Source organism: Hyaena hyaena, unplaced genomic scaffold (assembly GCF_003009895.1).
Source record: "Hyaena hyaena isolate Hyena2069 unplaced genomic scaffold, ASM300989v1 scaffold_15, whole genome shotgun sequence".
NCBI classification, from domain to species: Eukaryota; Metazoa; Chordata; class Mammalia; order Carnivora; family Hyaenidae; genus Hyaena; species Hyaena hyaena.
In genome coordinates this window covers 2189408-2210873 of record NW_024080647.1, presented here as the reverse complement: position 1 = coordinate 2210873, position 21466 = coordinate 2189408, and the positions used below count along the sequence as shown (strand labels likewise).

At 35.3% G+C, this 21466-nt stretch overlaps 1 protein-coding gene across 3 annotated transcripts in view; it reads left to right on the top strand.

The window, feature by feature from the left end:
• The window catches only part of IQCH (IQ motif containing H), a 214952-nt gene that overhangs the window by 77463 nt on the left and 116023 nt on the right, over positions 1 to 21466 (top strand). For all 3 annotated transcript variants that reach the window (XM_039220123.1, XM_039220114.1, XM_039220106.1), the window contains exons 8-9: positions 19469 to 19548; positions 21364 to 21402. In XM_039220123.1, the coding sequence (XP_039076054.1) occupies positions 19469 to 19548; positions 21364 to 21402 (119 nt within the window). The remainder of the gene's footprint in view (positions 1 to 19468; positions 19549 to 21363; positions 21403 to 21466) is intronic.

Here is a 21466-nt window from a genome sequence, read left to right as displayed (position 1 = left end):
CATCCGACTTCGGCTCAGGTCATGATCTCACGGTCAGTGGGTTCGAGTCCCGCATCGGGCTCTGTGCTGACAGCTCAGAGACTGGAGCCTGCTTTGGATTCTGTGTCTCCCTCTTTCTCTGCTCCTTCCCCGCTCGCTCTTGTTCTGTCTCTCAAAAATGAATAAATGTTAAAAAATATTTAAAAAAAAGAAATTATCTATGCATTCTGGATTCTAATCTTTTGTCAGTTATATGTATTGCAAATAATTTTTCCTACTCTTGGCTTGGCATTTCATTCTCCTACTGGTGTCTTTTTTTAATTGAACTTTTGATTTTGAGATAATTATCATTGGTATGTAAGCAGTAACACCGAAAGATCCCTTGCACTCTTAACTCAGTTTTCCTCAGTAATAACCTATGGCAAAACTATAGTGCAACATCACAACTGGGATATCGATACAGCCAATATACAGGGTATTTCCTTCAACCAGAGCTACTTCATGTTGTCCTTTTATGGTCACACCTACTCCCCTCCCACGCACATCCCTTCAATAATCCCTGTCAACAACAGTCTGTTCTCGATTTCTATAATTTGATCATTTCAAGTTTGTTAGATAAATTGAATCATGCCCTGTGTCACCTTTTGGGATTGGTTTTTGTCATTCAGCATAGTTCTTGGGAGAGTCATCTAGAGTGTTCTCATATCAACAGTTTGTTCCTTGTTATTGCTGACTAGTACTCCATAATATGAATGTACCACAATTATTAAACCATTCACCTATTGAAGGTTATGTGGGATGTTTCCAGTTAGGGGCTACTCTGAATATAGCTGCTAGAAACATTTGTGTACAAGTTTTTAAAATGAATATATGTTTTCATTTCCTTGGGATAAAGGCCCAGGAGTATAATTGCTGGATCTTATGGTAGTTGCTTGTTTATTTCCTTTACATACATTTAGAACCACATCAGATAGTGTTATAATTTTTGTTTCAACCATCAAATATAATTTAGAAAATTTAAGAAGAAAAGGAAAATCTACTGTTTTACCTATATTTTTGCTTATCATGTTCTTTCTTCTTCCCTGATGTCAAGATTCTTTCTTTTATCATTTCCTTTCTATTTAGATAAATTTTTTTAGCTATTCTTTTAGAGTTGGTATACTAGTGAAAAATTATCTTCATTTTCTTCATCTTAGAATGTCTTGATTTCCCCCTTTATTCTTATAGGATACTTTCACTAGATATAGGATTTCACTAGATATAGGTTGACAGTGTGATTTTCTTTCAGCACTTAAAACACAAGTTGTGCCACCTCTTTTGGGGCTCCATGGTTTCTGATGAGAAATTCACTGTCATTTGAATGGTTTTCCCCCCTCTATAGATGTTGTTTCTCTCTTGCTGACTTCAAGAATTTTTTCTGGTTTCAGGTTCAAAAATATTTTTTTTAACATTTATTCATTTTTGAGAGACAGATTGAGAGTGTGAGCAGAGGAGACGCAGAGGAAGACACAAACTCTGAAGCAGGCTCCAGGCTCTGAGCTGTCAGCACAGAACCAGACATGGGGCTCCAACTCACGAACTGTGAGATCATGACCTGAGCCAAAGTCGGTCACCCAACTGAATGAGCCACCCAGGCGCCCTGGGTCTACGTTTTCAGAAGCTTAACTATGTCTTGATATGGATTTCTTTGGTTTTATCCTGTTTGGGCTCAGCTTCTTGAATCTGTAGGTTTGTGTTTTGCCAAATTTGGGGAGCCTTCAGCCATTATTTCTTTGGCTATTTTTTTCAACTCTACTTTTATCTCCTCTCTGAGACTACAGTGATACAAATATTGCTTTTTTGTGACAGACCCACAGGTCCATGAGGCTCTGTTCACTTTTTCCCTAATCTACTTCCTCTCTGTTCCTCAGACTGGGTTAATTTCTATTTTTCTACCTACTACATCATTGATTCCTCTCTCCCTTCATTCTGTTGTCAAGCCATCCATTGAATTTTGTATTTAGATGATTTTGCACTTGTATTTTTCAGTTCCAAAATTTTAATTTGGTTTCTCATTATATGTTCTACCTTTGTGTGTATGGAGACTGTTTCTTTGCTGAGATTTTATATTTTTTCATTTGTTTTAGGTGATTTTTTAAATTGTTTACAGAAGCATTTTTTGATGTCCTCTTTAAAGTTTTTGTCCAATTATTCTAAGATCTCTGTCATCTTGATGTTGGAATCTATTCATTGTCTTTTTCATTTAGTTTGAGATCTTCCTGATTCTTGGTATGGTGAGTGACTTTCAATAGGAACTTTGACATTTTGGGTATTATGCCATCAGACTCTGGTTCTTACTTGAATGTTTTAGCTCGTTCCTCTGACACCTATTTATTCCCTATGCGTTTGAGGAGTAAGCACAACTAGCTGTGATAACATCTTGGTTATGTATTATTTGATTTCATTTGCTAATATTTTACCATTTTTGTTCCAGTGTGAGGCTGCCCTAAATTTTCCTTTCCTTTAATGTTTTCCTTATGCTCTAGCATCAAGGTTAGTCTTGCATCAATAAGTGACTGCTATCTTTTTATATTCTCTGGAAAAGTTTGTATAAAATTAGTATTATTTCTTTCCTAAATATTTGGAAGAATTTATCAGTGAAGCTATTTGAATCTGTGGTTTTCTTTGGGGTTGTGTTTATAATTTTAGGTTTAATTTCTTTAACAGGATTTTATTTTGATTATCTCTTTTTCTGTGTTAGTTTAGTAAATTAACTTTGTCCAAGGAATTTGTCCATTTCATCTAAAATCTCAAATTTACTGGAATAAAATTGTTTATAATATCCTCTAATTATTTTTATAATACCCGTAAGATCTGTGATGCTGTGTTTTTGTTTCTGATGATTACTTCTGCTTTTCTCATTTTTCTTGATCAGCCTCTCCAGTTTCTCAGTTTTATAGTATTTTCAAGGAACCAAATTATGATCCTATTGACCCTTTGTGCTATATTTTCTATTTATTTGGCATCTGCTTTTATTTTATTATTTCTTCCTTCTTTTTACTTTTTGGGGGTTTAATTTTCCCATTTTCAAAACTTTATTGGTAATATGCTTAGGTCACTAATTTTCAACTGTTATTTCTTTCTGATATATAAATTGAAGGTTATGAATTTCACATAAAGCACTGCTTTAGCCAAAGCCCTGTTTGTTATGTCATATTTTCATTATCATTCAATGTAAAATATTTTCTGATTTCCATTGTGGCTTCTTCTTTGACTCATGGAATATTTAGGAGTGTATAGACTTCAGTACTTTCTAATTATGTTTTTTATTATTGTTTTCCAGCCTAATCCCACTGTTTAGAGAACACATACTGCAGGCTTTTGATCATTTGAAATCTGAGTTGGTTTTTTTTTTGGCCCTTGCATATTATCAGCTTAAGTGAACATGCATTCTTCATTTGTTAGGTAGGGTATTCTGGATATATTCAAGTATGTCCATTTAATCGTGTTATTCAAATTTATGTCTCTATTAATTTTTTTGCCCATTTATTCTATCAGTTGCTAAGAGAGTTTTGCTAAAGTCTCAAACTATGATTGTACACTTGTTTATTTCTTTTCCTTTTTTAATTCCATCAGTTTTTTTGTTCATATTACACATATTTTTAATTTATTCCTTTAGAGAGGGAATGTATTTTCCCACCAAAAGTAAGAATTAAGTGCACAGTGATTTTAAGCAAGAGTGCACAGTTTTTCTAGAAAGGGCCAGGTAGGAAATATTATAAGTATTGCACACCCCATACAGTCTCTGTAACATATTCTTTTTTGTTTTGTTTTGTTTTGTTTTTTGCAACCCTCAAAAAATGAAAAATCATTCTTAGCTTAAGGACCAAAACAAAAGCAAACTACAGGCTAGATTTCACTTGTAGACCATAATTTGCAAACCCCTGACTATAAGTTTTAAAGTTCAATGTGTTTCAGTAATTATACCAAGAGCCAAATAAAATAAAAATCAATACATATATTTGTACGCCTATTATGCTCAGATTCCAACATTTTATTTGCCAATTTAATATTAAGAAATACCTCTGAGTTCTTTTCTTCCCCTCTGAGATCTTTTAATGTAAAAAAATTTTTTTTTCTGGCATCACGTCTTCTGGAACATATTCATTCTTTCATCACAACCACTTTCCTCATCTTTGTCAAAAATTAACCTGACTTAAGTGCCTCTGGCTGCATTACTAGAGTCTTTTGAATGGTGGCAGTGTCAACATTCCCACAATCAGTTATTTCTTCTACAATTCTACTTACAATTGATTTCCATTTCATTTCCAGCACTATCCACTTTTGTCCATTTTTTACACTTTCAACTTTGTTAGCCAATTCTTTCTTTTTAAAAAAAATGTTTTATTTGTTTATTTAGGGAGGGGGAGCAGAGAAAGACAGAGAGAGAGAATCCCAAGCAGGATCCACACTGTCACCTTGGAGCCTGATGCAGGGCTCAATCTCTGAACTGTGAGATCATGACCTGAGCTGAAATCCAGAGTCAGACACTTAACCACTTGAGCCATCCAGGTGCCCCACCAATTCTGTCTTTTAATTATCCATTTTTGTAAAAATCCATGTGGCTTTATCACTGAGAGACAAGAAGGCAGTACTATCATATTCTTTGCAATCTGTATGTGAATTCGAAAACAGATAACAGTGACCAATCACTGACAGACTTGGAAAGAGATGATATTTTGGTTTCTGATCATGATATGCATCTGTCATTTATGTAGTGATTTTTGGAACAAAGATCTAGAGCAAAGTTTATGCTTTATGTAATTACTTACAGTTAACATACCATAGTTGCTAAATTTGGACCATGTTGTTGGGGGACTAATATTTAATTAAACTGTGGTAATAAATTTGGGCATACTGAAACAGTGCAAAGTAAGAGCTCCCTGTACATTAAATGTTAATGGTCTAAATACACCAATTAAAAGACACAGATTGTCAAATTGGATAATTAAGTAAGATTCAACTACATGTGGTACACAAAAAACTCATTTTAAATATAATGACATAAAGAAGATAAACTAGAAGGAGAAAGAGAAGTGAAAATCTTCCTTATAAAAGAATCCCTAATAATATATAAATAGTTATTCCTCCATAGAGGAGGTATAGCTTAATTCTCCCTCCCTTGAATGTGGACTGGATTTACTGACTCATATCCAAATAACAGAGTATAGAAAGGGGAAAAATAGAAAATTTACAGTTCAGAAACATGGCAAGCCCTACTTAATCAAATGACCAAGGTTATGTTGATAGTTTATGTCCTCTGATATGATGTGAGGAAGAGGGAACTTCAGATCTGTAGTGTTCTAACCTATAAACCCATAACCCCTGTCTAACCATGAGAAAAAAACATCAGATAAAGCCAAACTGAGGAAATTCTACAAAATACCTGGTTATTACTCCTCAGAACTGTTATTGTCATGAAAAATAAAGAAAAACTGAAAAGCTAACTCAGACCAGAGGAGACTAAGGAAATATGTTGACTAAATACACTGTGATATCCTGACCAGATCTTAGAACACTAAAAGGACACTATAGGAACTAGTGAAATCTGAATGAAGACTGGCATTTAGTTAATAGTAATATACTAATGATGGGTTCTTAGTTTTGACAACTCTGCCATGGTAATGAAAGATGTTTATATTAGGTGAAATTGAATGAGGATATACAGCAACTTTTTGTAAATCTAAAATTCCAAATTTAAAGTTTGTTTTTTTAAAATGTCAAAAATAAATGATGGGAAAGGCATCAATTAAATGTACATTTAAAATTAATAAAAAGGAGATGGACGGGAAAAACACACCATACAACAAATAATCCAAAAAAGTAAAAATTGCCTCTATTAATATCAGACAAACAAGACACATTAGCAAAAATGAAGAGGGATATCAATGATAAAAGGGCCAATTCAGCAAAAAGACAAAACAGTCCTAACTGTGTACGTACCTAATAGCAGAGATTCAAAATACTTGAAGCAAAAATCAATAACAATATAGATAACTTGAACAACATTAGTAACTTATTTTAACACATATAAGGAATGAAAACAAATAGTAGAATGCTCACGCATTTCAAATGCACATGGAACATTCAACAAAATAGACTGAATCATTAAAAAAATCTTAGCAAACTTAAAGGAATTGAAATTCTATAAAATATATTCTCTGACTATAACATAGTTAAACCAGAAATGAATTACAGGAAAATATCTGGAAAATTTCCCAAATATTTGCAAATTAAAGACCACACTTTTAAACAACCCACTAGCCAAAGAGTAAATCACAAGGACATTTAAAAATATTCTGAATTGATGCAGAAAAAGCATTTAACAAAATACGGCATACTTTCTCGATAAAAACCCACAAGAAACTAAGGATAGAATGATCATACCTCAAGAACATAAAGGCCATATATGAAAGACCCACTGCTAGTATCATCCTCAGTGGGGAAAAACTGAGAGCTTTCCCCCTGAAGTCAGGAACACAACAAGGATGTCAGCTCTCATCACTGTTATTCAAGTTGGTGTTGGAAGTCCTAGCCTCAGCAATCAGACAACACAAAGAAATAAAAGCCATCCAAATCAGCAAGGAGGAAGTCAAACTTTCACTATTCGCAGACAACATGATACTCTATGTGGAAAACCCAAAAGACTCCACCAAAAAACTGCTAGAACTGATACATGAATTCAGCAAAGTCTTAGGATATAAAATCAATGTACAGAAATCAACTGCATTTCTATACACCAATAACGAAGCAGCAGGAAGAGAAATCAAGGAATTGATCACATTTACAACTGCACCAAAGCCCATAAGATACCTATGAATAAACCTAAACAAAGAAGTGAAAAATCTATTCACTGAAAACTATAGAACACTCATGAAAGAAATTGAAGAATCTATTTATTTATTAAGAAATGAAAGAAATGCAAATCATCCTGATGCTTAGTCCAGCTCTTTGTTGAGGCTACCAGTGATGAAGCCAGTTCATGCTGAAGTTGAGCATCCTCTTCTCCGAACTCCTAATACATGTAATTATGACACATAAGCTCACCATTGACTTATAAGATGTTATTCTGCATTTACATGCTTGTAACTATTCCTCCTTCACCCCCCAAAACTCAGGATGCCTTAAAATATGTAATCATACAAATATAAGTAGTGTACTTTGGGAGAAAATGTTATATAAGTTGTGATTGAAAAAAGTGGAAATGAATGATCTGTTTTTATTATTTTCTCATATATTTGAAGTAATAAAATACACTTTAAATGAAAAAAAAAAAAGACACACATGAAAAAAATGGAAAAACATTCCATGCTCCTGGACTGAAAGAATGAATGTTGTTAAAATCTCGATATTACCCATACCAGTCTGCATATTCAATGCAATCCCTATCAAAATAACATTAGCATTCTTCACAGACCTAGAACAAACAATCCTAAAATTTGTATGGAAATACAAATTTCAGAATTTCCAATTCTGAAAAATTGGAGTTTGGAGCCATCACAATTTCAGACTTCAAGCTATATTACAAAACTGTAGTAATCAAGACAGTAGAGTACTAATACAAAAACAGACACACAGATTAATGGAACAGAATAGAGAACCCAGAAATGGACCCACAAACATGTAGCCAACTAATCTTTGACAAAGCAGAATGGAATATCCAGTAGAAAAAAGACAGTCTCTTCTGCAAATGGTGCTGAGAAAACTGGACAGTGACATGCATGAGAATCAACCTGACCACTTTCTTACACCATACACAAAAATAAACTCAAAGTGGATGAAAGACCTAAACGGAAGACAGCAAGCCATCAAAATCCTAAAGGAGAAAAGAGGCAACAATTTCTTTGACCTTTGCTGTGGCAACTTCTTACTTGACATGTCTCCGGGGGCAAGGAAAACAAAAGCAAAAATGGACTATCGGGACCTCATCAAGATAAAAAGCTTCTGCATAGTGAGGGAAGTAATCAGCAAAACTAAAAGGCAACTGACAGAATGGGAGAATAAATTTGCAAATGACATATCAGATAAAGGGGTTAGTATCCACAACCTATAAAGAACTTATCAAACTCAATATCCAAAAAAGAAATAATCCAGTGAAGAAATGTGCAAAAGACATGAATAGACACTTTTCCAAAGAAGACAACCAGATGCTAACCATTACATGAAAAGATGGTCAACATCACTCATCATCAGGGAAATACAAATCAAAACCACAATGAGATACCACCTCACATCGGTCAGAATGGCTAAAATTAATAACTCAGGCAACAACAGATGTTGGTGAGGATGTGTAGAAAGAAGAGCCCTTTTGCACTGCTGGTGAGAATCCAAACTGATGAAGTAGGTTCCAAACTGGAAAACTGTAGGGAGATTCCTCAAAAAATTAAAAATAGGACTACCCTACAACTCAGCAATTGTACTACTAGGTATTTACCCAAAGGAATATAGGAGTGCTAATTTGAAGGGGCAAGGCACCCCAGTGTTTATAGCAGCACTATCAACAATAGCCAAAGTATGAAAAAAGCCCAAATGTCCATTGACTGATGAATGGATAAAGAAGATGTTTTATATACATATGATGGAATATTACTTGGTGATCAAAAATAATGAACCCTTGCCATTTGTAACAATGTAGATAGAACTAGAGTGTATTATGCTAAGTGAAATAAGTCGATCAGAGAAAGTCAAATAACATATGACTTCATTCATATGTAGTATTTAAGAAATAAAACAGATGAACATAAGGGAAGGGAAGTAAAAATAATATAAACACAAAGAGGGAGACAAACCATAAGAGACTCTTAAGTAGAGAATAAACTGAGGTTGTTGGCAGGGTGGTGGCTAGGGGGATGAGCTAAAGGGGCCAGGGGCATTAAGCAGGACACTTGTCGGGATGAGCACTGGGTGTTATATGTAAGTGATGAATCACTAAATTTTATTCCTGAAATCATTATTAAAGATAATAATAAAAAATAAACATCTAAAATATTTTTTGAATTGAATGAAAACAACAAAACAATGTATCAAAATTTATAGAATGCAGCTAAAGTACTATTTATAGAGAAAATTATAGTATTAGATCCTTATACTAGAAAGGAAGATAGATCTCAAATTAATTATCTAAGTGCCTACTTCAAGAATCTAGAAAAAGAAAAGCAAATTATACCCAAAGCAAGCAGAAAGAAGTAAATAATAGAAATGAAAGTAAAGGAATGCCAGGGTAGCTCAGTTGGTTAAGTGTCTGACTTTGGCTCAGGTCATGCTCCCACAGTTCATGAGTTCCAGCCCAGTCAGGCTCTGTACTGACAGCTCAGAGCCTGGACCTTGCTTCAGATTCTGTGTCTCCCACTCTCTCTGCCCTTCCCATGCTCTCTTTCTCTCTCTCCCTCTCTCAAAATAAATAAAAACATTAAACCATTTTTTAAAAATTTAAAAAATAAAAAAAGAAATGAAAGTAAAAAGAAATGAAATTGAGAAGAGATAAAAATAAACTTACTGAATCCAAAATCTGTTTCTTGGAAAATATCGACAAAATTGGTAAATACCTAGCCTAACAAAGGACTACCAAAGATAAAAAGAGAGAAGGCACAAATTACCAATATCACAAATGACAGAGGAGACATCATTACAAATCCTATAGATATTTAAAGGATGATATGGGAACATTATAAATACCTTTATGCCCACAAATTAGACAAGTGGACTAATGGACAAATTCTTTGACAGATGCTACTGAAGCTCATCAAGAAGAAATAGATGACCTGATTAGTCCTATTAAGGAAAATTAATTTGTACTTAAAAACTTTCTAAGAAAGAAAACACTAGTTCCAGATAGCATCCCTGATGAATTCTACCAAACAATCAAGAAAGAAATATTACCAACTCTACTACAAATTCTTCTAGAAAATAGAATAAAACACTCCTCAGACCATTTTATGAAGCCAGCATCACCATGATATCACAACCAGATAGACATTAGAAGACAAGAAAACCATAGCCTATTATTCTTCACGAAAATAGATATAAAAATCCCCCACAAATATGAGCAAATAGAATCCCACAATATAAAAAAAATAATACATCATGACCATGTAGGTTTTATTCTAAGAATGCAAGACTGTTTCAACATTTAAAAACCAGTCGACATAGGGGCGCCTGGGTGGCTTGGTTGCTTAAGCGCCTGACTTCAGCTAAGGTCATGATCTCATAGCTCATGAGTTCAAGCCCCACATTGGGCTCTGTCCTGACAGCTCAGAGCCTGGAGCCTGCTTTGGATTCTGTGTCTCCCTCTCTCTCTCTGCTCCTCCCCCACTCACACTCTGTCTCTCTCTCTCAAAAATAAAATAAACGTTAAAAAAATTAAAAATCAATCAATGTAAATCATCATATCAGCAGACTGAAGAAGAAAAACCATATAACCATCTCCATCTCAATAAATAAAAATAAAATAAAATTTAATATGCATTTTAAATAATAATAATTTTTTAAAAACCTAAGGAAAATATAATATAAACTTTCTCAGCCTGATATAGGATATCTACAGCTAAAATAATATTTAATAGTGAAAGAGCAAATGTTTTTTCTCTGTAAGATCAAAAATAAGGCAAGGATGTCCACTCTCACCACATCTCTTCAACATTGTATGAAAAATCCTAGCCAATACAATGAGGCAAGAAAAAGAATAAAGGTATACAGATAGAAAATTAAGAAATTAATTAATTAATGTCTCTCTTTGTAAACAGCATGATTACTACAAAGAAAATTTGAAAGAATCTACAAAAAAAAACCCTAATAGAATGAATAAGAGAGTTTAGCATGATTTCAGGATACCAGATTAATATATAAGAATTAACTGAATGTCTATATACTAAAAATGAACAATTGGAAACAGAATTCTAAAAAACAATGTCAGGGTGCCAGGCATGCTCAGTCAATAGAACATGTGACTCTTGATCTTGGGGTCAAAGGTAAGTCATGTTCATGCATTAGAAGACTCATTTTGTTATGTTAACCATCCAAAGTTGTCTATAAATTCAATGCAATCCAAATCAAGATCAATTGAATATATGTGTAGAAACTGACAAGCCAATTCTAAAATTTATATGGAAAAGTGAAGATGGTACAATAGCCAAAATAATTTTGAAAAAAAGTAACATTGGAGGACTCATGTTATCTGAGTTAGTATAAAGTTCTAGTTATCAGGACATGTGGCATTAGCAAAAGGATGAATATAAAGATCAATAGAACAAAATAGAGAGTTCAGGAGTAAACCTATACATACATGGTCAATTTATTCTAAACAAGGACACAAAGGCAATTCAAATGGAGAAAGGATAATCTTTTTTTATCTTTTTTAATGTTTTATTTCTGAGAGAGAGAGACAGCATGAGCAGGGGAGGGTCAGAGAGAGAGGGAGATACAGAAACCAAAACAGGCTCCAGGCTCTGAGCTAGCTTTCAGCACAAAGCCCGATGTGGGGCTCGAACCCACGAACCGTGAGATCATGACCTGAGCTGAAGTCGGACACTTAACCGACTGAGCCACCCAGGCACCCCGTGAAAGGATAATCTTTTCAGCAAATGGTGCTGAAACAATTGAAGATAGATATACAGAGAATTTTGACCCACACCTTGTACCATGTATAAAAATTTACTTGAAATGGATCATAGAACTAAATATAAAGCTTAAAACTAAAAACATTTTAGAAGAAAACAAAGGGGGAATTTTTGTTTCCTCAGATTAGGCAAAGATTGCTTAAATACCAAAAATCCATAAGAGTAAAAAAAAAAATTAATGTATTGGCCCTAATCAAAATTTAAAATTTCTTCTCTTTGATGGACAATATTAAGAAAATGAAAATAAAAACTACAGATGGGGAGTTAATATTTCAAAACACGTAGTTGATAAAGAATTTTTGTCCAAAATATATAAAGAATTCTTGAAACTCAATAAGAAAATAAACAACCCAATCACCTAATAGGCCAAAGACTAGAACAGAAATTTTATCAAAGATATATGGATGGTCTATGGGTAAATTAAAGCATGCTAAACATCATTAGATACTAAGGAACTACAAATTAAAACAAGTCTTAATATATTTAAGATAATTAAAATCATACCAAGCTTCTTTTCTAACCACAATGGTAGAAAACAAGAAGTCAATTACAAGAGAAAACAGAAAAATTTGCAAACATGTGCAGTTTAAACAACATGTTTCTGAATAACCAGTGAGTCAAAAGAGAAATCAAAAGGGAAATTAAAAAATATCTTGAGACAAATAAAAATCGAAACACATAACAAAATTTACGGGATGCAACAAAAGCAGTTCTCAGAGAGAAGTTTACAGCAATAAACATCTATACTGAGAAAACAAAGATCTCAAACAAACAGCATAACTTTGTACCTCAAAAAACTAGAAAAAGAAGAACAAAGTCCAAAGTTATAAGGAAGGAAATAACAAAGATCAGAGTGGAAATAAATAAAATAAATACAAGAATGACAAGAAAAAATATCAATGAAACAAAGAGCTGGTGTTTTGAAAAGATAAACCAACTTGACAAACCTCTAGCTAGACAAACTAAGAAAAAAAAGAAGACTCAAATAAAATCAGAAATGAAAGGGGAGACATTACAAATGATAACACAGAAATAGTAAGGATCATAAGGAATTTTATGAACAATTACACATGAAAAATTATATAATCTAGATGAAATGGAAGAATCCCTAGACACATAAATTTATCAAGTTTGAATCATGAAGAAATAGAAAATCTGAAGAGAACGATTACTAATAAGGACAATGAATCCATAATCAAAAACTTCCCAGTAAAGCAAAGTCCAGGATCAGATGGCTTCACTGTTGAATTCTGCCAAGCATTTAAAGAAAAATTTATACCAACCCTTCTCAAATTCTTCCAAAAAATAGAAGAGGAGCACTTTCAAATTCATTTTATGAAGCCAGCATTACCCTCATACCAAAGCAGACAAGAAAAGAAAAATACAGCCCAAAATTCCTGATAGACATAGATACAAAAAATCCTCAGTAAAATACTAGCCAATTGAATTTAACAATACATATAAAGGCCCTTACGCCATGATCAAGCAAGACTTATTCCTGGATGCAAGGATGGTTCAACACATGCAAATCAATACACGTAATACACCACATTAACAAAATGAAGGATGGAGATCATATGATCATCTCAATGGATACAGAAAAAGCATTCAACAAAACTCAACATCCTTTCATAATAAAAACTCTCAACAAATTGGATATAAAAGAAAATTCAACATCATAAAAGTCATATATGACACCCCACAGCTAATATTATACTCAATGATGAAAAGCTAAAAGTCTTTTTCCTAAGATCAGGAATATGACTAGGATGCCCACTCTTGCCACTTTTATTCAACATAGTTCTGGAAGTCCTAGCCAGGGCAATTAGGCAAGAAAAAGAAATTAAAGGTATTTAAATGAGAAAGGAAGAAGTAAAATTGTCTCTGCAAGTGACATTTTCTATATACAAAAATCTAAATATACCACCAAAAAATGGTTAGAAGTAATAAATGAATTCAGTAAAGCTGTAGGATACAAAATCAATACACAAAAATTAGTTGCATTTCTATACATTAACAGTGAACTATGTGAAAGAGAAATTAAGAAAATAACCCCATTTACAACAGCATCAAAAAAGAATAAAATACTTAGGAAGGAATAAATTTAACCAAACAGGTGAAAGATCTGAAAACTAAAATACTGATGAAGGGAACTGAAGAAGACACAAATAAATGGAAATACATTCCAAGTTCATGAATTAGAAAAACTAATCTTGTTAAAATGGCCAGACCACCCAAAGCAATCTATAGATTTGATGCAACCCGTATTAAAATTCCAGTGGGATTTTTTATAGGAATAGAAGAAACAATCCTAATATTTGTGTGGAACCATAAGTAACTCTAAATAGAGAAAGCAATCTTTAAAAAGAACAAAGCTGAAGGTATTACACTTCCTGACTCCAAGCTATACTACAAAGCTTTAGTAATCAAAACAGTATGGTATCAACATTAACAACAGACACATAGATCAATAGAACAGAATAAAGAGCCCGGAAATAAAACCATGTTTTTATAGTCAATTAAATTTTGACAAAGGATCCAAGAACACACAAGGGGAAAATGATAATCTCATCAATAAATGGTGTTGGGAAAACTGGACCACCACAGTAAAAAGAATGAAACCAGACCACAATCTTATAACATACACAAAAGTTAACTTGAAATGGATTAAAGACTTCAACGTAAGACCTGAAACCATAAAACTCCTAAAAAACAAAACAAAACAAACACAGGGGTAAGCTCAGTGATTTTTAGGATTTGAAACCAAAAGCAAAGATACCAAAAGCCAAAATGAATAAATGAGTCAACATCAAACTAAAAAGCTTCTGCACAGCAAAAGAAACCACCAACAAAATGGAAAGGCAACTTTTGGAAGAGGATAAAATACTTGCAACCCACAAATCCAACCAAAGATTAATATAAAAAATATACTAAGAACCACATACAACTTAATAGCAAAAAACCCCAAATAACCCAATTACAAAATGGGCAAAGGACCCGAACAGGCATTTTTCCAAAGAAGACAAACAAAGGGCCAACAGGGACTTGAGAAGGTGCTCAACATCACGAATCTTTAGGGAAATGCAAATCACAGCGACAATGAGCTATCTATCCCCCACACCTGTCCCAGTGGCTGGCATCAAAAAGACAAGGAACAAATGCTTGCAAGTGGTGGAGGAAAGGGAATCATTGCACACTGCTGGTGAAAATGTAAGCTAGTACAGCTACTAGGGGAAATAGAATGGAAGTTTTACTAGAAATTAAAAGTAGAACTGCCATCTGATCAGCAATCCCACTTCTGGATATACAGCCAAAGGAAACAAAATCATTATCCCTGTCTCTGTATCCCCATGTTCACTGCAGCATTAGTCACAATAGCCAAGGTATGGACACTATTTAAGTGTTTGTAGATGGATAAATGGAAAAAGGAAACATGACATATATTTGTGTTGTGTGTATGTGAATATAATATAATATAATATAACATATTATAATATTATTCAGCCTTAAAAAAAAGAAGGAAATCCTGCCATTTATGACCACATGGAGGGGACAACATGAATCTGGAGGGTATCATGCTGAATGAAATAAGCCAGGCACAGAAAGACAAATGCTGCGTGGTATCACTTATATGTGGAATTAAAAAAAAAAAGTCAAATTTATAGAAACAGAGAGTAGAAAAGTGAGTGCCAGGGATTGAGACATGGGGAAGTTGGTAAAAGGTACAAACTTTCAGCTATAAAATGAAGATCTGATGTAAAACATGGTGACTATAGTTGATAATGATATATTGTATAATTGACATTTGCTAAGAGAGAACTTAAGTGTTCTTATTAATTTTTTAAAAAGATAAATATGAGATGATGGATGTGTTAGGTAGATGGGAACGGATCCTTCTATAATGTGTGTGTGTGTGTGTGTGTGTGTGTGTGTGTATGCATCTCAAATTCCCACAATGTATATTTTAAATACCTTACAAGTTTATATGTCAGTTATACCTCAATAAAAGCTGAAATAAAAAGAGAAGGCACAAATAAACAATATTAAAATGAAAAAAGATACATAGAATTTTTTTAAATTTAGTCTGATAACTTTATGCTATACATTTTTTAACGAAATGAGAGTTTTCCTAGAGAAATCAAAATTGTCAAAACTGACTCAAGGAAAAGCAGGAAACTCAAAGAAAATTATGCCATTAGATCATTCGAACTGGTAATCAAAAATAGATCTCTGTGCTAAACAACACACGTGGGCGTGTGCATACATGTATGCACACAGAAATATACCAGAAGGAAAAAGGCTTCAGGCCCTTTTATAGGCAAGTTCTACCAACTTTAAAAAAAATCACTGATCCCCATCTTAAACCATGCCAGAGAAAGAGAAAAGGAGAAAAGCTTGCCAACTGATTTTATGAAGCTACTGCAGCTATGGTACCAAAACTGGACAAGAACAGCAATAAAAAAAATGCATGGGTCAATCTCAGGAACACAGAGGCAAACATTCCAAATAAAAGTTAGCAGTATGCTTTTTTACCTTCATCATGAGAAGGAAGGATGTGAGGAAGACTCGGCAGTAGGAAAACCGAGCAACATAATTCACCATATTAACAGATTAGAAAAGAAAAATGCTATGATCATCTCCATATATGGGAAAATTTAAAAATCATGTAATGCAATTCAACATTAATAAATAGGTGAAAAGCTCAGAGCAGAGTAGAAGTGGAGAGGATTTTGTGACCCTGATCATTGTCTTGTTCCACCAAAACCCCAGGGCCAAAGATATTCTCAGTAGTCCAGCTTTAGAAGATTCTATCTTTCCATTAAAAGCAGACAGTCCAAGAATGACCACTATTGCCACCATCGTTGAACATTGTCCTTGAGGCCCTGCCACACGCTGGAAGACAAAGAAGGAATGGAGACAGGCAGGGAGGGAGGGGTACTAGCTAGGAATGTAAGGGACTGTGATAATATCAGAAAACTTCACTGCCAATGGCTTAAACAATGAGGAGTTCATTTGTCTCACACATAAGAAATCAGGAAGCAGGCAGTGTAGGGCTGGTGGTACTCATCAAAAGAATTGCAACAGCCGGGGCACCTGGGTGGCTTAGTCGGTTAAGCGTCCGACTTTCGCTTGGGTCATGATCTCGCGGTTCGTGGGTTCAAGCCCCGCATCGGTCTCTGTGCTGACTGCCAGCTCGGAGCCTGGAGCCTGTTTCGGAGTCTGTGTCTCCCTCTCTCTCTCTCTGACCCTCCCCTGCTCATGCTTTCTCTCTCTCTCTCCTAGAAATAAATAAAAATATTTAAAAAAAAAAAAAAGAAAATTAAAAAAAAAAAAAAAGAATTGCAACAGCCATCTTTCTGCTTTACCTTCTTCAGCATGTTTGATTTCATCCACATGCTTGCCGCTTCATGGCTCTTCCACGGCTCTTGCAGATCTGGGCCTTGATGTACACGTTCAAGGCAGGAAGACGGGAAAACAGTGGAACCAGTCTCTTCCCAGAAGCCCCTGGATAGATTTCCCCTTACATCTCACTGGTCACGTGGTTACTCTTAGCTATAAGAAAGGCTGTGAAAGTGAATGTTCAGAGATAGCGTTAGGTTAGGATTGGGGGCATATTTACACTAAATGCTTCGTATGATAACTTAAGCTTAGTCCAATCCATCCATGAAAATTCTGTTCTTTGTTGGATATCAAATATATTTACTATTTGGGGCATATTTATACTAAAACTTTATTTGTTGTGTACCTAAAATTAAAATTTAACTGTGTCTTCAAAAAAAAATTTTTTTTTTTGCTAAATCTCGTAACCCTAGGTGCTGGATACACTGGGGGAAAAAATGAAGTTCTAAAATTAGCCAGAAAGAAAGGCGGGTGGCTACTGGGCAGGTACATATCAGTAACTGCCATCAAAGCATATAGGTTTGTCCAGAAAGACAAGATTTTTTTCCCCATGACATTAACTCTGACAAAGTTTATCATACAGATTTTTCCAGAAGGGAAATCAAGTAACAAAACATAGGCAGTACCTTAGGACACAATTTCATTGAAAATGCAGACACATTCTTCAAATATATGTGTCCCATAAAATCTAAGGCTATATGAAGTTATAATTTAGTGACAGAATTTCTGCAAGTAACTAAGAAAAATTATTCAAAAAACTTTTAGAGATACCACTAACTGTGGATTATCCATATGAAATCACCAATCTTTTAGATCTTTATTCTACCAAATTTCACTAAAATTTTACTAAAATCCTCTAAAAAGTATGCCTACTTAAAAACTTGTCAGCTGCTGTTTTGTTTGAACGTGGGAATTTAACCAAAAATGTCACTTGTCTGCAGGAACCTGATAGTTTAACAAAAAGTATACTAAGCCTGCAGGTAATAGGAATAATAGCCTTTATGGGTGAATCTGTGGATTTAAAGCAGCCTAAGTGCAGGGTGTGGACTGGCCTTCAGAAGTGGAAGGGCAAAATCCAAGTGAAGACGGGTCAAGAGAGTAAGGAGGTCAAGGCAAAATTTATGGGCTTAGAATGGAGTCTTCACTGCCCAGGCTTAGGGAGGGGGCTGGGCAGTTTTACAGTCAGGAAGTCTCTCTACAAGCCAGGAAATCTGAAAACCAGGTCAAACCAAATTGCCTTTGGTGGAGGTGAATTTTAGTGACAAGACTCTGGAATTCCTGATACTTTTTAAGAGATGGCTGAAGAAATTGCTAGCAGTCAACTTGAGAGAATGTGAGAGTTGGGAGCTCACGGTGGGATTCCAAATTGTATACTGAGGTGCTGTTTTTGATCAGTATCTATCAGTTCTTTTAAGATGATTGTTACAAAATGGACAGAAAAGGGGTGCACTAAGGAAGTTGAAAAAACCTCACTCCTTTGACTCAATTAACTGTTTAAAGAAATTATTTTTTTAAATGTTTTATTTATTTCTAGGAGAGAGAGAGAGAGACAGCGTGAGCAGGGGAGGGTCAGAGAGAGAAGGAGTCACAGACTCTGAAACAGGCTCCAGGCTCTGAGCTGGCAGTCAGCACAGAGCCTGACGTGGGGCTCGAACCCACGAACCGCGAGATCATTACCTAAGTGAAAGTCAGACGCTTAACCGCCTAAGCCACCCAGACGCCCCATAAAGAAATTATTTTTGTTTTCTTTCTTGGAAAGAGTAGTGTAAGGATTTTTCCCCCCTGAGAATGTTAGACTTGAGCTATTTGTAAAGGGTAGTCAGATTTGCTGCCCAGCAACAGGAGAGATGTGGCTTCTCCCCCAAGTATTCCCTATCCACCTGTGGACCGGATGTGTTCGCTAAAAAATGTTGCTTATAGATTTCATTAATATTATTGTTATAAATATTATTTCAAAACTAATATTTACTGTGTTCTCTCATTTGTATTATTTCCCCCAAGCCACTTAAATTTTTCAGATTGTCTTTTTTACTGACTACACAGAAGAGCCCAACATATGTAGTTATATTAAGTTACCCATTGAATGAACTTGGGAATATGGCTATTTAAAGAGATCTGATAGTGAAACATTTTTACATGACAAATATTACTCTCTAATTTGCCTGCTATTTTAAAATTTGCCTTTTCATCTGGGCAGTTTGCATAAAATGAGCTGATTTTATATTCTGACGGAACAGTTGCCTTCCCCTGCTTTTTGCTTTCCTTTGGAAGTCAATGATCACAAATGTTTCTTTGAATTGATACAGGCAAGGCTGAGAGTAAACAGTCAATGGGTGTCAGAGCTACTTGACTTTCAAGAGGCAAACCCAACAGCATCCACCCAATGACTCAACCTTTTTTTGGAAGAGGTAACATTGTATCACCTCTGTCCACAGCCCCTTTCAGTACACCTCAGAAACTACTACCGATTCCAGTGGAAGTGAAGAAGGTCTCTCACAAGAAACAAACATCTAAGGTATTCATGTTTCTAACTAACAAAAGAAAATTGTTATTTATAATATTCTCAGCGAGAGTTTTGGTAGTGCCTACATCTGATAGAATTGTACCTTTCACACAGAAATAAATACTACTTCAGCTGCTGGGATGCATTTGATTTTTAAAGGAAGGCTGGTGTATAAGTAAACTCTAGCAGGACATATCAATGGGGTCTTAAAAAATCCAAGCATATCACCTTATTGTCACATTAACTAAGTGACTGGGCCAACCTACACTGCTAGCTGGTCAAGAGTCCAGGAGTCTGTAATACAATAGCTATTGCTTTGTATCCAAATTCATATTGCCTAGAGTATGTTATTATGAGGTCTTACCCTACTTCATTTGTCTTTAAGCATAGAATAAAAGCAAGTTCTTCCAGTTTTGTCCGGATATCCTAATGAGGAAAGAGAAGAAATTCTGTATTCTCTGACATGAGGACCTCATGGTACAACATACTTAATCCTCATGGAGATTCTCTGGGTTTAGAGGTGCTGGACTTTTGCAGCTTGCTTTCTTATGTTTGTGAGCCACAGAGTTGTGATAATTGAAACTTTTCACCAGAAAAAGGAGACAGCTGGCAGTGTCATTTTCTGGGCTTACCCTATGTGGTCATATTTACAGCTGCTCCCATTAAAAAAAAAAAAAAAAAAAAAAAAACAGAAGGGAGAAAAGGAAGAGTGGCAGAGAAGAAGTGAATCCTACTGTGTCTACACAGTAGACTGTTACCTGCTCTTTTCAGACCTTCATCTTAATGCCCAAATCTTCCTCAAGTAGTTTTCTCTGGATTTGCGGCACTGGTGGCTGTGCCCCCTTAAGAGATTTCCAAGCTGTTTATGTAGCAGCGTGTCATGTGACACCCCAGTTGCCATGGCAAATATTTGTGTTTCATGAAAAATGTGGGTAAAAAAAAAAATCAATGTAAATGGCCAAATCCCTAGACAGACAGGCCTTCGGGCTAGTGTTTGGCCTGCACCACGATTGTTTCCAATTCAGCTGTTTAACTGGCTGTGCGAAGGCTACGGGCTAATGTGCATAATGGGAACAGGCGGAGGCACCTGTTTTGATTCTCACCATGTTTGAGCTCTCAAGGTCCGCAGTGTTACGGTAACAGATCTACAGGTAATACAAACGTGACTAGCTCTTGTGCGGTAATTGATCTATCTCCAAAAAAGATTTTTTTTAATAATGACGTTTTCCGAGTGCTAATTAGCCCTGCCTTTTCATTTCCTCTCTGTTGACTTCACAAAGCTTTCCCCTAGTGCTGGAGCGGTAACATTTAAAGACTCTTTCCTGTGGTCCCGAATTGGTACATTTCTGAGTTGATCTTCAACGGTAAATGTTAATTATTCATATACTCTGTGAAGAACGTCCTGGCATGGAAGGTAAAAGGCTAACAGAAACATGGAGAGAGCCAGAACAGATCTGGGATCAGCATTCACCACCAGGGAGTGTGGTGCCCCATGGAGAAGCCTTTTTTTTTTTGTAAATACTTCTTTAAGTGTCCCCCAGAAGCAGGACTTGGCATCTGACTCTAGCTGTTTTTGTAAATATTTACTTTGTCAAACTCTTTCTTCAAGTCAAACAGGGCTCTTGGCAAGCAGAGCAGCATTGTCTGGAGTGCGAAAGGTCTTTCTAATTATTAGCTCCTGCCTGCCTGGAGAGAGGGAACAGGCTGGCCCAGCGGGGGGAGCTGGGGGGGAGGGGCTGTGGGTGGAGGCTCTGTGCATCTATTTGTTTTGTAAAATTGCCCATGAGAGTCATTTTGATTTAAACTGTGTCTCATTCTTCATTGTAGGGGAAAGGCAGAAGGTCAAGAGGACATCTTGATAGGAAGGTCTGTAATTTGTGTGACTAGTTGAAATTTGGGGTTTGTCACCTGATGTCCCTGCCTTTTGCTG